Raw genomic sequence first — 19,540 nt, forward strand, 5'->3', positions numbered from 1 at the left:
GGGGGTGGAGGAATGGCAGACAGGGCAGAGGATCACATTAGGACTCTGGATTTACTGTAAATCCATACACATTCCCTAGCTAATGTGTATGCATCCAACCTGGCTCCTGCCAACAGACGGACACTCCGGGGAAGTTACTGGAAAGGATTTCCTTGGTTTCTTCTGCTTTAAGATCCTTTACTTTTACAAAGTCTCTGTGCTATTTATTTCTTCCGTATCATTTGGGAATAAAATATGCATAGAAGTCCTATTATAAAGAAATACAATACACATCAAATTTCACAAACTACATAATTTTATTTATAAATTCAACATATTGTATACTATTACCCATTGTCCCTTTAAGTATTCCTCAGTTACTTTTCAAAATAAAGATCTCTGAAAATGTACTCAGGTAGAGCAAAGTATTACTAAATATTTTATTAAGTTGGTATGCCATGGGCATCAATTGCCATCGCTATGGAAAAAGGATTAATATAAAACAATATAAAAGTATTACAGACAACAGCTTATCAATATTATCTTCATTCCATTAGTGGGATTTCCTCACGTAGTAACCTTTATTCGTGAAATGATTTCATTTACAAACCCATTATTCTTTGCTATCACCTCAGCTTTCAGCTGTTTTAATTTCATTGTGATGTTTTCTTCTGACATTTCAATAAAAGGCATTTGCTTCACCTTGGATAAAAACTCTTGAATAATTTTTTCACCTTGCTGAAAAACATGGGAACGTTCCATTAGTCTTCAAAGTGTCTTTTCTAAAAGTCACATTCAATAATAATAAATTGCTTCATTAGACTTCTATATAAACATGACACTCAGTATTTAAAAAACATTCTTTACATTTTAAGTGCGCACTGTCTAGAACATACTTGAATAAAATGAAAGTTAGGAGTGCTGGGCAGCTGCCAATCTGTGTATAACTTTTGACTCTCCAAAAACTTAACTACAGCCCTAGCTGGATTGACTCAGTGGATAGAGCATTAGCCCATGGACTGAAGGGTCCTGGGTTCAATTCTGGTCAAGGGCGTATACCTTGGTTGCAGCCTTGGTCCCAGTAGGGGGCGTGCAAGAGGTAACTGATCGATGTTTCTCATCAATGTTTCTAACTCTCTATCCATCTCCTTTCCTCTCTGTAAAATCAATAAAATATATTTAAAAAAAAACACACACACTTAACTACAGATAGCCTGCTAGTTGACTGGAAGCCTTACTGATAACAAAGACAGTCAATGAACACATACTGGTATTTTGTATGTTATGTGTATTATATACTATATTCCTAAAATAAGTTAGCTAAAGAAAATGTTAAGAAAGTCATGAAAAATATATTTGAAGTATTTATTGAAAAAGTCCACGTAAAAGTGCACCCTGTGCAAATTCAAACCCTGTTGTTCAACGGTGAATTGTATAGCAAAATCCTTAGTTGACCATATTTCTTTATAGCAAGACATTACAAAGAATATTTCTTTTTAAACTTATTTTACTGCTCAGTTATTACCATTCTAAAGAATGCTTATTACTTGCCATATGACCTGTGGGCAAATTCTTTACCAACATCCCTCATCCATAAAATGAAGATAATACTATCAACCTCACAGGGCTGTTGTGAGAGTTAAAGTATTAATATGTTAAGGTGCAGAGCCTAGCAAAGGGTAAGCCCTATGTAAATGTTTATTATGATATATGAAGCAGGTCTGCTTTTCACATAGGAAGCCAGTTGGTAATAAGTACCTTAAAAGTGAAAGAAAGGTAGATATCAAAATGGTAAGGGAAAAAAATACTTCTCTATTAATGAACAAGTGCACTTTTGTCTCCCTTTAGCTTAAACACTGTTCACAATACATTGTAATGATTATTATCAAAGAACATGACTTTTTGTTCCAATTGGAAGCCGGGATTACATAAGGAGCCTACCTAATCCCAGATCACTCAGAGCTGTGGTGCTGATACCAATACCATTTCATATTCAGGATGGCATTTTCCATACTTAAAGCGACCAGTGTTAATAAGCTATAACACATTTCTCCTGATTACAGGTATAACACATGAAATCATACCTTTTAAGCTCAAAAACCATATACATCAGCAATTATGGTACCAATCAGCTATTCTTCAAGAACAACAAAAAATGCACTGGATAAAAGCTTAAAATGTGACAAGTTGTCACAATGTATACCACAGTACATGTTGCCAGAACCCAGCAGTAGTGAATTAAGATTACTTTGTTTCCATTGTTATAGAGAACTACTATTCCTTTAATTTTTAAAAACTACATTGGGACAGGCTTGTTCCTTTCATATATATAAATATATATAAATCCTTCCTCAGCAGAGGATATTTTTTTCCATTGATTTTTTTTTTTAAAGAGTGGTAGGAAGAGAGGAGGGGAAAGAGAGAGGAAGGGAGGGGGGAAATGGGAGAGAGAAACATTGATTGGTTGTCTCTTGCACATGCCCCCATCCAGGACCAGGGATTGAACCTGAAACCCAGGTACGTGCCCTTTACTGTGCATCAAACCTAAGACCCTTCAGTGCACAGGCTGACACTCTAACCATTGAACCACACAGGCCAGGGCTAGGCGTGTACCTTTCTGTGTGAGCCTCTCAATTTCACCCATCACTCAGAGAAGGCCCATTTCTCCCATGAGAACGAACAGACTGCCCACAAAGAACTTCCAGGAGTAAACATTTTTCATATGCCACTTTATTCTCTATGACTATGACATATTCATTGTTCTTATCTCTCCAACTATATTGTAAACAACCGGAGGACAAGAACTATTTTTATTTCGTTGGTGTCATCTTAACTAAGCATTGAGTAAATGTACAACTTATCTGGACTTGATATTCATTTATGAAGATTCAAAGATCTGCTTGGACATCTATTAACTCCTTTGAATTACTTACTTTAAACCTAGACTAATAGTCCTATTCTCCTACTTTTTAAATCTGGTACCTAAATGTTATCTTTTGAGCATGCAGATATTTATATAGTGCAGAAATCAAAATGATACAGAGAATTCTTTGCGATGCAAAGAAATGTAAGTGAACGCCAATAATGAACGATCAGTAAATACACATTACAATCATATAGGGAAAAAGTAACTCATCTTGGTGACCTGATCTATGTAACAATACAGAGGTTAAATAACTGCAGAATCAATCTCACAAACCTCTCTTTCCAGATGGCACCTCTTTGCTGCTGGTTCCATTTCATCACTTTCTTGTGATGCTCCGATATTCTGAAACTCCTCTAGTTCAAGGGCCTTCTGTTTAGCACACTCTATTACATGCCTAGGAAAATTAGCAAGCTCTGCAACGTGAATCCCAAAACTTTGATCACAGACACCTACAAGAAAGTGGGAAGGGGAGTGTGGGGAGAGGGACAGAGTAGGAAGAAACAGCAATTTATGTAAATGGAACTTATCCTTCTTACCTTATCATTAGAAAAGTCAATTTTGTATTATTTCAAACACATTAGCCAAATGTTTCATAGTAATGGAGATAAAGGCATTTTAATTAAGCCTCCAGTGAAGAGTGATTATGACTTGGCACAGTACTATATTTTATCCTTGACAAATGTAGCAGAAAAATAAAAATAGCAGAGAAAAGGCTTGACAGATAATCCTCAAAAGGCCTAGACAAATATCTGAATTCTGAAGAAAATTAATCAAGTCTATCTCTCGGAGTTTTTCTCATTTCATAAGGGAGAAATTAAAGTACTAAGAAAAATAAATAAATGTAAAAGTGTCACTAATTAAGAGGAGCATTTAATTCAAAATATACTGACTTAGTGAATGGTCTATCCTCTGAATCTGCCTACATCAATTTCTAGAAATGGTGACTCCAGAAAACTGGCTGGATAAATAAATTTAAAAAGAACAATAAAAGTAAATTTAAATATTTACAATACTTTTCTTAGAAAAGTTACTTACCATTTTATATAATCTCATTCTGATTCTAAACTACTACAAACAAATGACAATGGAATTCTTGGACCCAAATCATCAGTAAATTTACAGACTAGGTAGATGATCTTCATTTCTATTTGTAGAAAATAAACTGACTCAAGGTATTCCTTCCAAATGTTTAATACACATGATGCTCACAGTTATTATGAGGCTTTCATTTCTGCCTCAATTATATACCAACTGTAAATTACTGGTGGGCCTACATATATATCCCATGCATTCCTGAGCTGGGACTAAGAAAAACAAGTAAAAACAAAATGGGAGCATATGTTCATAAGCATCCACAGTGAAGGAAAAACTTATTCCTATCTTCTCTGTACTTCATCTGTGTTCTTAAAAAAATGTCTGAACCCATTTCTATTTCACCCAAAACATAATAATTTAAAAGCAAAACCTCAACTTTATGTGAAATGCCAGACCAACTAAAAGTATCTATATTTTATGTTAATAATAATGCAAACACAGAACTCAAAAGAATTCCTACTGAAGCATAAATAACAAAGGATAAAATAACCAAAACTAATTATCTCACTTATGTGCAACCTACTGATGCAGAAAAACATGTTCATGGAAAATCAGAAAGCCATCTGAACAAGTTATTCTGATGAGTGGTGAAATGTTTAAGTAATAAAAGCTATACAGCACATTAACCGCATGAACTCAGTAATCTGATTAGCTGCTAGACCCATGAATGACAAGCTTTCCCAAAAGGATGAAATGCCAAAAAATAACTCATTCCTTATGTGACTACAAACAATTTCAGGAATTCTGGAACCCCCAGCTTTAAATGAACCTGTTTATTTAATATACCATTACATAACCTAATGAGATAATCATAATAAATAGTTTATTAAACAGTAAAAGCTAGAGCCTTGGAACTTCAGAGCTTATTGTTACTAATGTGACTGCATGGGAGGCAGTATAAAATTCCTCTGTGATGATGTTAAAGAGTATAAATTATTATTTATGTGATTGTTTTAGAATGAATGATCCTACTATAAGACACAGAAAAAGAGATGATGTACCATGTCTCAGCTCCCAGAGTGTGAATTAAGAGATAAATGTGTTCTGTAAAAACGTCAATAATTCATACTAACTTAGAACAAGACAATTACTGACAATTTCAAGCAAGTTTCCCACTGTCACACTCTAAATTCTCAGTATACCAGTGGTCTACTCACCTTTCTTCACCTGATAGAGCATAGTTAAGGTTTCTTCAGTGGTTAGTGCTGTGACATGTAGATTATTAACAGTTGGTATCTGGTTGGCCAAGGCAGTAAGTTCATGAAAATGGGTTGCAAACATGCAAAAAGCACCGATTTTTGTTGCAATGTACTCTGATATAGCCCATGCTAACCCAAATCCATCATAGGTAGAGGTTCCTCTTCCCAATTCATCTATAATTATTAAAGAATCTTTGGTTGCAGACCTGAAACACAAAATTACGGGAAAATTTACCAAAAATAATAATGCAAGAAAACAAAAGATATGCCACAAACAACAGATTCATTATTTTAATGTTAAAATTTTCAATGAGGTCAATAAAAAGCACTAAACTTTAGGAGAAAAAATGGGCATGGATATGAACAATGGGTAGAAGAAGAAACAAGGTGAATAAATCAAATCAACCAAGATTTAAAATTAATAATAATTCCAGCCCTGCCTGGGTAGTTCAGTTGGTTAGAATGTCATCCTGATACACCAAGGTTGTGGGTATGATCTCCGATCAGAACATATACAAGAATCAACCAAGGAATGCATAAGTGGAACAACAAATTCATGTTTCTCTCTCACGCTAATAAGTAAAAATTTAAAAAAATAATAACACTACATGACGATGGAAGAAGGGTATAATAATATGAACAGTGAGTGGGTCACATGGCTGATGGTCAAGAAAATTTGTGTGCCTGCCACAATACTACCAAATGTAAGGAGGGTAATTTTTTAAAAATTATAATCAACACAATTTACTAAGGACACCAAAACTCAAAGGGCCTAATGCCTTCATGTCTTTAAAGAAGCTCCTGAAAAGTGAAATAAAAACAAGAGATTTCAATAACCTCTAAAATAAAAACTTAATAAATTTCAGACATAACAGAGTTCAGTGAGGAAATAGCCAAGACCTTAGGTTCATGTTGGGGGGTGGGAGTGAGGGGTGGGGGAGGGGAGAGGGGGAAAAAAATCACTGAAGAAGTAAAATTTCTATCATTAGGGCCTGTAAAGCTTGGAAAGGACTTGGGCAAAGGAAAAGGAGGAACATTCCAGGCAGTGTGAACAGTGCAGGAAAGCATGGTAGTGGGGAAATATAAGGTGAACAACTACCAGAAACCTTAAGAAGACACCTTTAAAAATCAAAGCTTTCCACAACTATCACCAATCACGCTTTTAAGATAATATAAAGTACAAAAAGCTCACAACAAACAGGTACACTAGATAAAAGTCCTCAGATGTTTTATAGGTGAATCTGCAAATGTACTTCTCATAGGACAGAGACATTCATTTCCATTTTTAGGGGACTGGGAAATGCACTCACCTGAGAATAGAAGCAGTTTCTAACATTTCAGCCATGAAGGTGGAGACTCCTTTCAATTGACTGTCACCAGCCCCTACCCGAGCCAAGATACAGTCCACAATGGACACTTCTGCCGACTCACATGGCACAAAACACCCAATTTGGGCCATGAGAACTATTACCCCGGTTTGGCGAATATATGTTGATTTACCTCCCATATTGGGGCCTGTAAAACACATTATATCGAAAAGCAAAATTAATTTATTTCTAATAAACCGACCTAGTCTTAAATTGCACATCGGTGACTAATCACCTAGGTAATAGGATGTGAGATAAAAGAAGCAGAACCATTAGCTGCCCAAAGACATGGACAAAGTTGCTGCCAATACTACTCCCTGAGGTAATGCTATTTTCCCTTCAGACAAACCTATATTGCTCCTTTCATAGAGAGGACCCATAAAAAATAAACCTTACCTATAATTTGATTATCGCCTAGAAAGATCACACAGACATTTTCCCACAGCTCATAGAGCTGCCTGCAGAATAATTTTATGACATCCAGAAAAGTAGTACAGGCTCAACTGACTTAACACTGTAACTCATTAATAAATGGGCCATTAGTGAATGGATCAGTATGGTCAAATCCTTCAACCACTTAAAAACCACACTAAAGCCCTAAGACATGACCCTATAATTTTGGAAAATGCACAATTTACATATCTGGATTAGATTATATAAACAACTTGAAAATCCATTTGGGGAAATAGAACACATTTGCCCAAAGACTCCTTACTCCTTCACTTTTTTTTTTTGGAATCTGGTTAGATCTCTCAAAACATTTTAGTTTGAGACATGCTACATTATTTTCCATGGTGCCATGGCTTTAAAAGAACTGCTATCCTGATGTGGGCTAGAAGGGGACAATGGGAGAAAAAAAAGAGGGACATCTGTAATACTTTCAACAATAAAATATTTTTTTTAAGAAATTAAAAATAAAAGTACTGCTACCCTTAACTGAGGTCATTCCAGCAGCCAGTTCTGCTTGATTTTCAATGACCTCACTATTAAAAGGTCTGGCACAGAAGTAAGCATTGAGGAAGAAGGGGTGTTCATTTTTAAATGCCCTGAACTCCTAAAACAGAAGTTTTTTATAAATACAGTATTTTCTCAAAAGCCTTTATGCCCTCTCCCAAATCTTCCCACTAATCCAAATACGAATATATTACTCATTAATATGAATAACATGTTCTTAAAATTTCAAAAATTTGGATTTTCTTCATCAATTTTAAGCATATTTTTCACCCCAGCATTAAAAAAGGAAACATTACCCAAAATAACCCATAAACAAGGTGTTGGTTTGTTTTTTTTTACCAGTAATGATATGAAACATCTGTTTATCTTTTTCAAAGTGAACATCATTGGGAATAAATGCAACTTCATCTTGAACTTCAACACAAGCATGTCTGGATGCTTTCAAAATAATTCTTCCTTGTCCTTTCTCCAAAATGACCGGTCGTACATATGGAACTGGCGCTCCATTTGATACATGAGCAAAGCTGACAACAGCATCTAGCTGAGCTAACACATCATTGAATGTCTGCATTGGTTCTACATAGCCTATATAAAAACAGAAAATGTGCACAGGAACATTGAATAATAAAAAAATACATATAAGCAGCTATAAGAATAAATTTAACTTCCCCATTTGGGAATTCAAACTCTAATTTCCTAATTTATATACTTTTAAAAAATTAATAGAAGTTTGCCACAACTAAACTTGAAAGTAACACCTAAAACTCAACATGTTAAAATGTGTTACTATATCTTCCCCCACTATGAACAGATTTCAAAAATACAAAGAGTATGATGCCCCCTTGCCAAAATCCATTAAAATATAAAAGCACACAGCTGTTTAGAAATGAGGTAGATTAAGAAAAAACTATCATAATTTACTGGTAAGAAAGAAAAGCAGGGTACAGTAATATCTGAGTCATAGCTGCACTTTTAAGACACACTTTTCTTGTAAAATTAAGAATCTGAAACCAGAATGGCATTTCATAATTATAATGCAAGAACAGGTAATAAGGTATAATGTGACCATCAAGGCCTGCGCATGTAAGACCTGTCTGTCAGGCTTTTATTTCAGCATTTTCCCCCCATAAGCATCACATACAATTAAATTTTAGTACAAATGTAGATCCATAATTGTCACTTAAAATACTTTCAACAAGATGCTGTCTGCTAGAGCATTAAAACGAAAAGCTGATGAACAAAGGATATCACTGCCCCTTGGTAAATGTTTCTTGACTTCACTCAAATATTCATTTCATAAAATATGATTTTGCCTCTTGAAAACTTGTAAATAAAACTCTGCTTCTATTTAACAATACTTGTTTGATGCTGAACACCACTCTGACCTGATGAGCTTAAGGAACCTCACATTATAAACAAAAGCAGATCAGAGACCTGTTTTATGGTTATGGGTGAAGAGAATTGAGATCCACTAAATAGATAAGACCTAAGTTTTTTATGGTAGTGATGACTGGGTTGAAACTCTCAGTATTTCCTTAGAATTATTTTTATTCCATAGAGAATAAAATCTTAATATATGAAAAAAAAAGACAAACTTAAAAGCTATTATGTACATTAAAAAGTCCCTGATACATGCTAGGTAAAGCATGTTTCTCCAATAATAATGGTTAAGATTTCAGAATAGATTCTAAAATTTTAAAAGGTTGGAGGGGTTGTTTAACAGATCCACGTGTCACATAGACCTGCCATACAGACATCAATGTGTCAAAAGCTTTAAGGAACATTCAAGAAAATAATGTTCAATTTTATAAGAACACAAAATTATGAGTATTCAAATGGCAGGAAATTTGACTCATCTTTGATACCTTTGTTCCCCATAAAAGTGATACAATTAACACAAACGGGCCCTGAAGAGCTCACATTACCCTATCATGTAGCAAATAGGAACCTGTGAGAATTACTTAAACATTAGTTGAGTACTTACTACAATTACTTTAAAAGTCATAAAACTTCTAATAGATCAGTAAGAATAGGTTTATAATAAAAAAGAAAACGAAAAGCCTCTTAATTAACAGTCCATACTCAGTATCTCAGTTCATCTGGCTCTTAACAATACCATCTTTTCTGGTTCAATAGCAAGTTAGAAAACTACAAAAATGATCCACTACCTTTCAAAATAAAAATGTCAAATGTATGGTAGACCAAAAAGAGGTTTCACTTAAATTCAAGGTAACTCCAAATAAAACACTTTCAATTTAAAAATATTAAAATCTAGCCATTTTAACCTACCAGGTACTTAATGAACATTAGTTAATATTGGTTTATGAGGAAGACTGTTTGTATATAGTGTTTAGAGCAGGGGTGGGCAAACTTTTTGACTCGAGGGCCACAATGGGTTCTTAAACTGGACCGGAGGGCCGGAACAAAAGCATGGATGGAGTGTTTGTGTGAACTAATATAAATTCAAAGTAAACGTCATTACATAAAAGGGTACAGTCTTTTTTTTTTTTAGTTTTATTCATTTCAAATGGGCCAGATCCGGCCCGCGGGCCGTAGTTTGCCCACAGCTGGTTTAGAGGGTTCTTAAAAATGCAATCTAAGCTAAGAAACATAATCCAACAAGATTATCATGGTACAGTTATCTGATATCACCAAGCAAAAATAGTCTTTCTAAATTTCATTCATCTCAAAACCAATCAAGTGTATTAAAATCTTTAAATTTTGTTTCTGATTTACTATGAAAATTCACAATAGTAAAACAATTTGCAGAATTATACATGCTCATCATTTTAAAATTGCTTTTACCCCTAAATAATTCAGCATACATATCCTGAGAACAAGGACATTCTTCTACTTAATCATAATACACATCCACAAACTGCAACACCGATACTATTATAATCTCACTAGAGGCCCGGTGCACGAAATTCATCAACAGGTAGGGTCTCTAGGCCTGGCCAGCGATCAGAGCTGATCCGTTTCCCCGCCTCCCTGCCTCCCACATTCTCTTGCTCCCTCAGCGCCCTGCTGGCGCTGCTGGTTGCCTGCCATGTTCCGCGCTGCCCACTGGTGGTCAGCGCACGTAATAGCAAGCGACAGAACTCCGGGTCGAACTCCTGAGGGGACACTTTGCATATTAGCTTTAAATATATATAGATATTAAACTTAGCCAATTTGTTCCAATAGTGTACTTTATCACTATTCTCCAACAACCACTAATCCTTGATCCAATAAAGGTTCATCCACTGCATTTGACTATCCTGTCTCTTTAAGTCTCCTTTAATTTAAAACAGATCCTGTCCATTCTTCTTTTTTGTTTCCATGATGCTGACATTTTTAAATAGGTCAGGCCCTAAAAAGAAGTGTGCCACAATCTAAATTTACTTTTTTTTCTTATTATTTATAATCAAGTTAAATGTTTTGTCAAGATTACATAGGTTATATTGTGTCCTTCCCTCTGCATCCCATCAGGGAATATATACTATCACTTGTCCCATTACTAGTGATGCCAATTTTGATCACTTGGCTTAAGCATTTCTTTGGTATATTTTTGCAAGGCACAATTAAGGTTATAAGCAATATCCACATGATGATAGGCAAAGCCTTCCAGCTTAATTAACATATCCCCACCTACTGTGTTAAACATACATTCATTTCATGCTAAGGGCAATACCATGATGTTAAGGCATTCTGTCCCTTCAATTATAAAACATTCACCTCAAACGATGCCTCTAGAATGAACTCTGAAAATCTATAAATGGCACACAGAACTTAAAAGGGCTTGCTTGCCTCATGTGTAACTTTTACTTTTCAGTGATATTTATTTCCATAACCTAGAGCATGAGCCCATAGATTATTAATAGTCCTTGGTGTTTCTTCCCCTTATTACTACAGCTAAGTTTTGTGCTTTTTTGCACATCTCTGTTTTTCAGGGTATTTCCATTCCTCAGCCTGCACTAGCTTATCTTCCCATGTACCAGAGTAATTTCCAGTTACTTTTCCTACCACAATACAGCATGCATTATTTGGTAGGTAGCCTAACATAATTAACAGTCTAATAACTTTTTAAAAGACCACTCTTGAAACATCCTGATGTTTTCCTATGATCAAAAACCAGGTCATATTCAGGATCTTTTGGTTCTATTATTACCTGAAGAAATATTGACAATTTCTTTAACAATGGCATCCTGGGCTTCTTGGTACTCAGTTTTGTATTTGGTATATTCTTCATTAAGAGAAGTCAATGCACTGCAAATCAAGGTAATGGTATTATTTTAAAAAATGAAAACATCTACTGAAAGTAATGGGCACTACATTTCATCAGAGAATAATTTAGTTCTATGGTACTTCTGAAGGCTTAACAATATGATACAGGCTGACAAACCTATTGGTGAATTTAACACCATTCTTCTGGATATCTACGGTACTGAAGTTTTTGTTGTTACGAAGGACTTTTTCTTCTTTACACGTTACGCGAAAATAATATCCAAACTGTGAATTTGAATCCAGTTTAATCTGTTTGCCAGATTCCAAACCTTTATGTTAAGAAAAAAAAAAGTTTGTCAACAGCCATTTTCCATGTAGATATTTAAAATAATTAAATCTAAAGAGTAAAAAGCATACTTTTATTACATGATAGGTACTGAAAATTATTGTTATCTAGCTAGGAATGATACAAGTCCTACTTCACTTTACACAAAAATCTACACAAATTAAGAATGTAAGTAAACCCTTAAAGTCCCTTATAAATGTTGCTTCTAAAGTGGAAGCACTTTCTGGATAAACCCAACCTAGGAAGCAGAGCACCAGCAGTGGGCAGCACACACTGCTCTAGACGCTGGGGCATGAAGGTGAGTACAATACACCCTGCCCTTGGGGAGTTCTGCCTGAGGGTTCTGTAGTCATTAACCAAAGCATTTCGTGGGGAGACAGAGCACATTACACTGAAGAAATACACTTTCCAAACAAGAACTGGAGATTCTGACAATGAAATTCCAGAAAAATTAGGACAAATGTTTTTTGTTAAGTGTAGGAAACTTTACAAAACAAGCAATGATAGATTAGCTAGACTTCATGCAACGAAGATTTTTGAGTTTAAGTCTGTCCTCTCATAATCTCACTTATCAATGTGATCTTTAGACCACAAACTAGAAGACAGAGATAGTAACTACCAATTTATTTGCTGAAGCATGGCTATCAAATATTGTTAGCAGCCAACAACTACAGACAGATCTCATCTGACTGGGGAGCAAAGGGACTGTAGAAAACTATGACATGAGAGGGGTAAATTTTAATATTCTTCAAAGGAAAAGATTCTTAACTCTAGGATCCAGTCCTTATCTTTTCAATATGAGGATACTAGAGGCTCGGTATATGAATTTGTACACGAATTCATGCACGGGTGGAGTCCCTTGGCCTGGCCGGTGATCGGGGCTGGGGGGAGGGACCAAGGGAGGTTGGCCGGCCACAGGAAGTTAGCTGTGGGAGCACAATGACCACCAGGGGCAACTCCTGCATTGAGCATCTGCCCCCTGGTGGTCAGTGTGAGTCATAGTGACCGGTCGATCAGTAGTTCAGTCAGCCAGTTGCTTAGGCTTTTATATATATAGATAGATGGCATATTTCTGGGAAGAGGATCCATACCTTTTAGATTCTCCAAAAGTTTAAGTATTTTAAGTACTACTGCCCTGAAGGGGTCTTACAGTTCGAATGCTGAGATTCATTTATTCATTCAGCACACATGTGAGTGATGCTCAGAACAAAGAGGTTTATAAATTTAGAACAAAAACAGTGTGAATAGTGTGAGACTAATTAGGGAATTAATCTAGTTTGCAGGCAGACATTTTAAAAATTGCTATTAATGAAGTGCTCAAGAACCCTATAGCCAAATCAATGAACTATTTCTAGCAGAATTAGGCTTATAGAGGAGGTGACATTTAAAACTGGTCTTATTGCAAAAACCGGTTTGGCTCAGTGGATAGAGCGTCGGCCTGCGGACTGAAAGGTCCCTGGATCGATTCCGGTCAAGGGCATGTACCTGGGTTGCGGGCACATCCCCAGTGGGAGATGTGCAGGAGGCAGCTGATCGATGTCTCTCTCATCGATGTTTCTAACTCTCTCTCTCCCTTCCTCTCTGTGAAAAATCAATAATTAAAAAAAAACAAAAAAACTGGTCTTATTTAAAAGACATGATGCAAGGACCTGTTGGGTGATTTGTTTGGCAGGAATGGGGAGTCATGCTAGGATTTGAGGGTGTTAATAAGAAATGAGTCTGGAAGATGAGTCAGGTAAGGCTTTGAATGTAAAGTACCCTGTGTGCCAACTATAAGTGTTTGTAATTTTATTCTGTAGAAAAAGGGTCTGGCACATTAAACAAGAAATTGGCACAATCAAGTGTGTCTTCTAGGAAAGTAATTCTGACACCAGTGGATATTATGTAGACAAAAGAATTATTCAAACCTCGAACAGCCCATTCTTACCTAGATCTCTAGCTGTACTTACTAATGTTGATTGCATCTTCTTTTCTAAACCATCCATTATTTCTCTTAATTCACTCAGATTAGGATCAAATGAAGGCTTTACAAGGAATTCGTGGTTTTCCACCTATAGGGAGAATAAAGAGTGGTTACATTTTAAAGATGGAAGTCATGAAGGAAGTATGTTCTTTTGCTTATTTATTAGGTCTCATGTTTTGAGTTAATACATGAGTCACTACCCATAAGTGACTCAGTCACAACTATAAGAAGCTTCTATTTATCAAGAGATATAAAGTTGTTTATTAGCAGCTTAGAGTTCTAAATGTACAAAATTATCCTTGTGAAACAGACATAGTACTATTGATGCATATGTCACCAATAGTATTGTTTTTATTTACGTTTCCCTTAAACACCGTTCAAAACATTTTTCCTAAATATTACTAAAGAATGCTCAATGTTCTAAGCTTATAACAGAACATTTAGTTTTTGCCCAAACCAAGGATCCACCTTAGGAATCTCAAAAAGTTAGCTCTAAAAAAACAAAAAACAAAACACTATAGAATTTTATTTCTTCAAACTGAAAGTTCATCAAAATCTCATAATTTAAAAACATACTCTTAAGTACTTTGTTTCCCTAACTTCTTACCAATAACAACCAGCAAGAAATCATGATGAAAAGTAGATCTCACAATAGTAAACACACAAAATATTTAAAAACAAAGTCTTAATAAGATTTTTATAAAGATACCTGCCTATTAGAAGATTTAAGAACTGATAAATGACAAGGCAGACTCTGAAAAGAAAATTAAATTAAATGTTAAGATCTACTCATTCCTATATAACTGCTCAATATGAATTTTTTTGAAAGAAAACAAAATGACTAAAATTTAAAGACAAAATTATAAAAAAATATTTTTTAAAAATAAGGCCTACTCTTATAGGTATTAATAACTATGAAAAAGAATTATATATAAAAGCATAATATAAGAGTTAGGCCTGGCCAGTGTGGTTCAGTTGGTTGAGCATTGTCTGATGCACGAAGAGGTTGCTGGTTCAATTGCTGGTCAGGGCACATACCCCCAGTAGGGGATGCGCAGGAGGCAGGCAATAGATGTTTCTCTCTCTCTCTCTCCCCTCTCCTATCTCTCTTGAAAAGAAAATCAATTAAAAATAGTAAGAGATCAACCAAAGGACTTGTATGCATGCATATAAGCATAACCAATGGACATAAGACACTGGGGGATAGGGGAGGCTAGGGGACTGTCTAGGGCGGGGTGGAAATGGACACATATGTAATACCCTTTGTAATAAAAAATTAAAAAAAGAAAAAGAAAATCAATTAAAAATAAAAACATTTATTAAGTAACTTTCTCAATTTACACCAACAAAATGAAAAATATTTTTAATTATATAGTATTAAAATTTAAGTTTTTTTAAAGCTAACTTTTAAAAAGACAAAACATTTGTTAACATAAAAGCTTTGCGAAATATAAAAGTATAAAGATTAATATTTTCTTTTATAACAGCACTTGTTTGCATATATGAGAAAAACAGCAAGGTCATTAAATGGGCAAGTATGACATAGAACTCATGGATGAGGAAATAGATAGTAATCAAAACCAAAAGAAAATGGTAAAGTGCCATAATGATAAAATGAATATTTAAACAACCTTTAAGATATTATTCTACAGCTTTGTTTTAAAGAAAAAAAGACCCCACCACCAAATACTAATGAGGCTACCGTGCAATTAATGCACTCATTTCTAGTGAAAATATAAGTTAGTATAACCTTAAAAAAAACAATGCAACAAGACTCAAGAGATTTTTGTTATATTCTTTGGCATAGCAATTCTACTTGTAGGAATTCAAACTAAGGAAATAATAAACAGAAGCAAAACAATACATGAATGAATAAAATATGTGCAGATTTATTTGTTACAGTGAACCCCAGAAATAATAAAACATCAAGTATTTGCATAATGGTACATCAATACAATATTGTATGGTTATTTAAAAAGACAATGAAGATGATCTGGAAATAAGGACCAAGGCTTATGATAACTCCAGGGGGGAAAAGTAATGCTATAATGGTGGACAGATACTGCTACTGAACTTGCCTCCTCCAATTAATTTAAGAAAAGTGAGGCCAAGAGTCAGGCCAAGTTCCAACCCTCTTCCCGACCTTCCAGAAACCCAATGGTGAGTCAAAAAAACCTTGAGAATTTTTACTAATAATCCTAAATCTGGAGACAAGAAAATTAAATTAAATATCCTTTAATTTTCCTTCCCTGGATGGGGGAATACTGCTTTGAACATGCTGCTAGGGAGATGCGAGTGAAACAAGGGAAAAGTAAATGAGCTCTAACTTACTAAAATAAATACTCTAAGGACCACATGTCAAATTAAGTGCCCTTCAGCAATAACTCACCACTCCCAAACAATCTGGGATAATGAAATATACCACCAGCCCTAGCTGGTTTGGCTCAGTATATAGAGCGTCAGCCTGAAGACTGAAGGGTCCCGAGTTCAATTTCGGTCAAGGGCACATGCCCGGGTTATGGACTTGATCCCCAGTAGGGGGCGTGCAGGAGACAGCCGATCAATGATTCTCTCTTGTCATTGATGTTTCTCTCTCTCTCTCTCTCTCTCTCTCTCTCTCTCTCTCTCTCTCTCTCTCTCTCTCTCTCTCTCTCTCTCTCTCTCTCTCTCTCTCTCTCTCTCTCTCTCTCTCTCTCTCTCTCTCCCTTTCTCTCTGAAATCAATAAAAATATATTTAAAAAAGAAGCAATATACCATTATATCAGACTTACACAAAGTCTCCCTCTCCCTTCCTCTCTGAAATCAATTTTACTGGGCATGTGTCTATCTTCTCTTTGTTGGATCCCTTCCCCCAGTGTTTTGCAGAAAATAGGCCAGTGGTTCGCCGGGGAATGCAGTTACAACTTGGGTGAAGCTGCCCAAATGACATGCCTATAATGTCTGGCTTTCCCTTTGCTCCTTTCCTGTTGTTATTAATTAGCTAATTATAACAGTATCAACTTCATTAATATGGAATGCCAGAGAACAGTGTGTATCACCCTCAAAATTTAGAAAAGTTGTAAATAAAAGAATCAAGATTTGCTCAAGAATAAAGCTGAAAAACACACTCTTATTGAGCATGAAATAATAACTCAAGGACTATAATATCCATCAACCTTTCTTTAAAACAAAACAAAACAAAAAACCCTAACCTGAGAAACAAATCCAGCCCAATAAAAGTGAAATCAAACTTTTTATTTTATCTTAGAGAGAGGGAGAAAGAGAGCCACCAAGTGAGAAACATCGGTTGGTTGCCTTTCACATGTGCCCCAACCAGAGACTGAACCCGCAACCTGGGCATGTGCCCTGACCAAAATTGAACCTGCCATCTTTTGGTGTATTGGGAGGATGCTCCAACCTACCGAGGCATACCAGCCAAAGCAGAAATCAAACATTTTTAAACCCAGAAATGAAGAAGCCATGGCAAAAGGACTAACGGTGAGCATGAAACCATTTACACGTAAATATAAACATTAAACAACCCTGAAAATTGGAGTTCTACCTACAGACATATTGTGCATATTTTAGACCTGGACAATGTAAAAATAAAACCATTAAAAACCAAAAAAACAACAACAAAAACACACACACCAAAAAACACAAGACAACAACAATAAAACACCAAGAAGTATGAGGCTCTTATACAGGCACATAAGACAGTGCTTAGTGCTCAACTTTCACAGCAGGGCATTAATACTGTCCAAAATTGAAACATGTCATTGAAAGAAATTGCCTATCACTTCATTTTTTTTTTTTCTAATTTAGTTTCTTTAACCTATCTTTTAGGTTATTTTTCCTCTCTTGTGGTGAAAATCATTCATTTGAAGGCCCGGGTTGCAGGCTCAATCCCCAGTCGGGGCATGCAGGAGGCAGCCAATCAATGATTCTCTCTCATCATTGATGTTTTTCTCTCTCTCTCCCTCTTCCTTCCTGAAATCAATAAAAAGGTATTAAAAAAAAAAGAAAAAAGAAAGGAAAAGACTAAATAGTAATTTAGTTATTTCTGGGTGATAGATGTGGGAGACACTTTAAGCTTTCTTTCTTTCTGCATACTTTGAATGCTTTATATAGGTAACAGTTTTACAATAGTGTTTTATTTGTACAGATAACTATAAGCAAAAATGTTGACATCTTTTGAGTTAATTTTAGGTGGAAAATATGAATACTTCCTTCTTTTTTATTTATTTTGGTTCCCAAGAACATTTTAAAGCATTTATATACATTATCTTTACAACTTACATATATTCATACAATAATGTTGTACCAGGATCATGCAATTGCATTTTTTAAAATTTATTTTAATTTTTTCTGTCCCAGTATTTTCAATAAAAACTTATCTAAAATTACTACTTTTCCAACAGTAGATAAAATAAGTAAGTGTATGTGAAAACTAATATTCAAAGATAACTTGGTCCACATACTGTATAGAAAGGTTTAAAAATTTAATACTCTCACTGAATCATCTGATCTAAATGAAAATGTTTATATTTTGTGAAAAATCATTGCTTCTTTTTGAACCTTGTCTTGGAATGGTTTTGATCTACATTTACTTCAAAAATAGAAAATCTTTCTATATGATTTATGGAAAGCAGCCACAAAAATACCTTAAGCATTATGTACAAAGCTAAGCCTAGAAAAAAAATTAACTCAGCCATTCATGTAAATGGCTGTTCCCTCCACCAAATGAACTCTCAAATGCACAGCTGAAAAACACGAGTGAAGCTTTCAGAAAAGATACATGAAGCAACTGATGGCCTCTTGAGAGTTTCCCAAAGTAGTTCTAAGTCATCTAACTTAGATGGCTAAATTCATTACAAATATCTACAACAGTGAAGGGCTGAGTTCACTTATGACCTGAGACAAGTGTAAAGGTTTATAACTGAGAATAAAGATATTATATACTAGGAATCTTGTTCATTTAAAAGAGAGAATCATATCATAAAACATGAAAGCCTATATTACAGCACAGTATCTTAGCAGACACCAGCTGGTGATGTATACAAAAGTTGCTTCCCATCTTCCCCCTTCCTGATGGGGTAGTGCTCTTCTGAGTATCTCCACCCCTGGTTTATCTTAGGCCAATCATCAGTAGTTTTCCTGGCCTCAATCACTGCTTAAATGATTCCATCAAAGTATTACAGGGCTTTTACTTGAAATGTTGCACAAATTGCTACCGGTACATAGCCATCCTAGGACCAAATGAGGACCCATTAAAATCACAAAAGATAGAACAAATCAAGAAATTAGTTCTGGAGACAAGAATTCCATATCAAGATGATGATGCTTCAGGGATTCCAGCCTGTCCCTACTTTGGAAGAATCAGCTAACAGCCTCTCTGTTCTAGCCTTGGATCCCTTGCCTCCCTTAGATCAGGCAGGGAGAGACTTCCATACCCTGTACAGGCAGGGAACATGGCCTTGCCAGCAGGAAGCAGTTATAAAGGCAGACCCCCCCCCCCCCCCCCCC

General features: G+C 35.4%; 1 protein-coding gene across 1 annotated transcript in view; it reads right to left on the reverse strand.

The window, feature by feature from the left end:
• Positions 1-277: 277 nt before the first annotated feature.
• The window catches only part of MSH2 (mutS homolog 2), a 56,259-nt gene continuing 36,996 nt past the window's right edge, over positions 278-19,540 (reverse strand). The window contains exons 10-17 of the mRNA XM_015557937.1: positions 14,000-14,123; positions 11,905-12,055; positions 11,671-11,768; positions 7,860-8,105; positions 6,510-6,714; positions 5,158-5,405; positions 3,179-3,354; positions 278-717 (exon numbers count right to left, since the gene is read on the reverse strand). Of these exons, the coding sequence (XP_015413423.1) occupies positions 547-717; positions 3,179-3,354; positions 5,158-5,405; positions 6,510-6,714; positions 7,860-8,105; positions 11,671-11,768; positions 11,905-12,055; positions 14,000-14,123 (1,419 nt within the window). The 3' untranslated portion in view covers positions 278-546. The remainder of the gene's footprint in view (positions 718-3,178; positions 3,355-5,157; positions 5,406-6,509; positions 6,715-7,859; positions 8,106-11,670; positions 11,769-11,904; positions 12,056-13,999; positions 14,124-19,540) is intronic.

Source organism: Myotis davidii, unplaced genomic scaffold, assembly GCF_000327345.1.
Source record: "Myotis davidii unplaced genomic scaffold, ASM32734v1 scaffold6, whole genome shotgun sequence".
NCBI lineage: Eukaryota > Metazoa > Chordata > Mammalia > Chiroptera > Vespertilionidae > Myotis > Myotis davidii.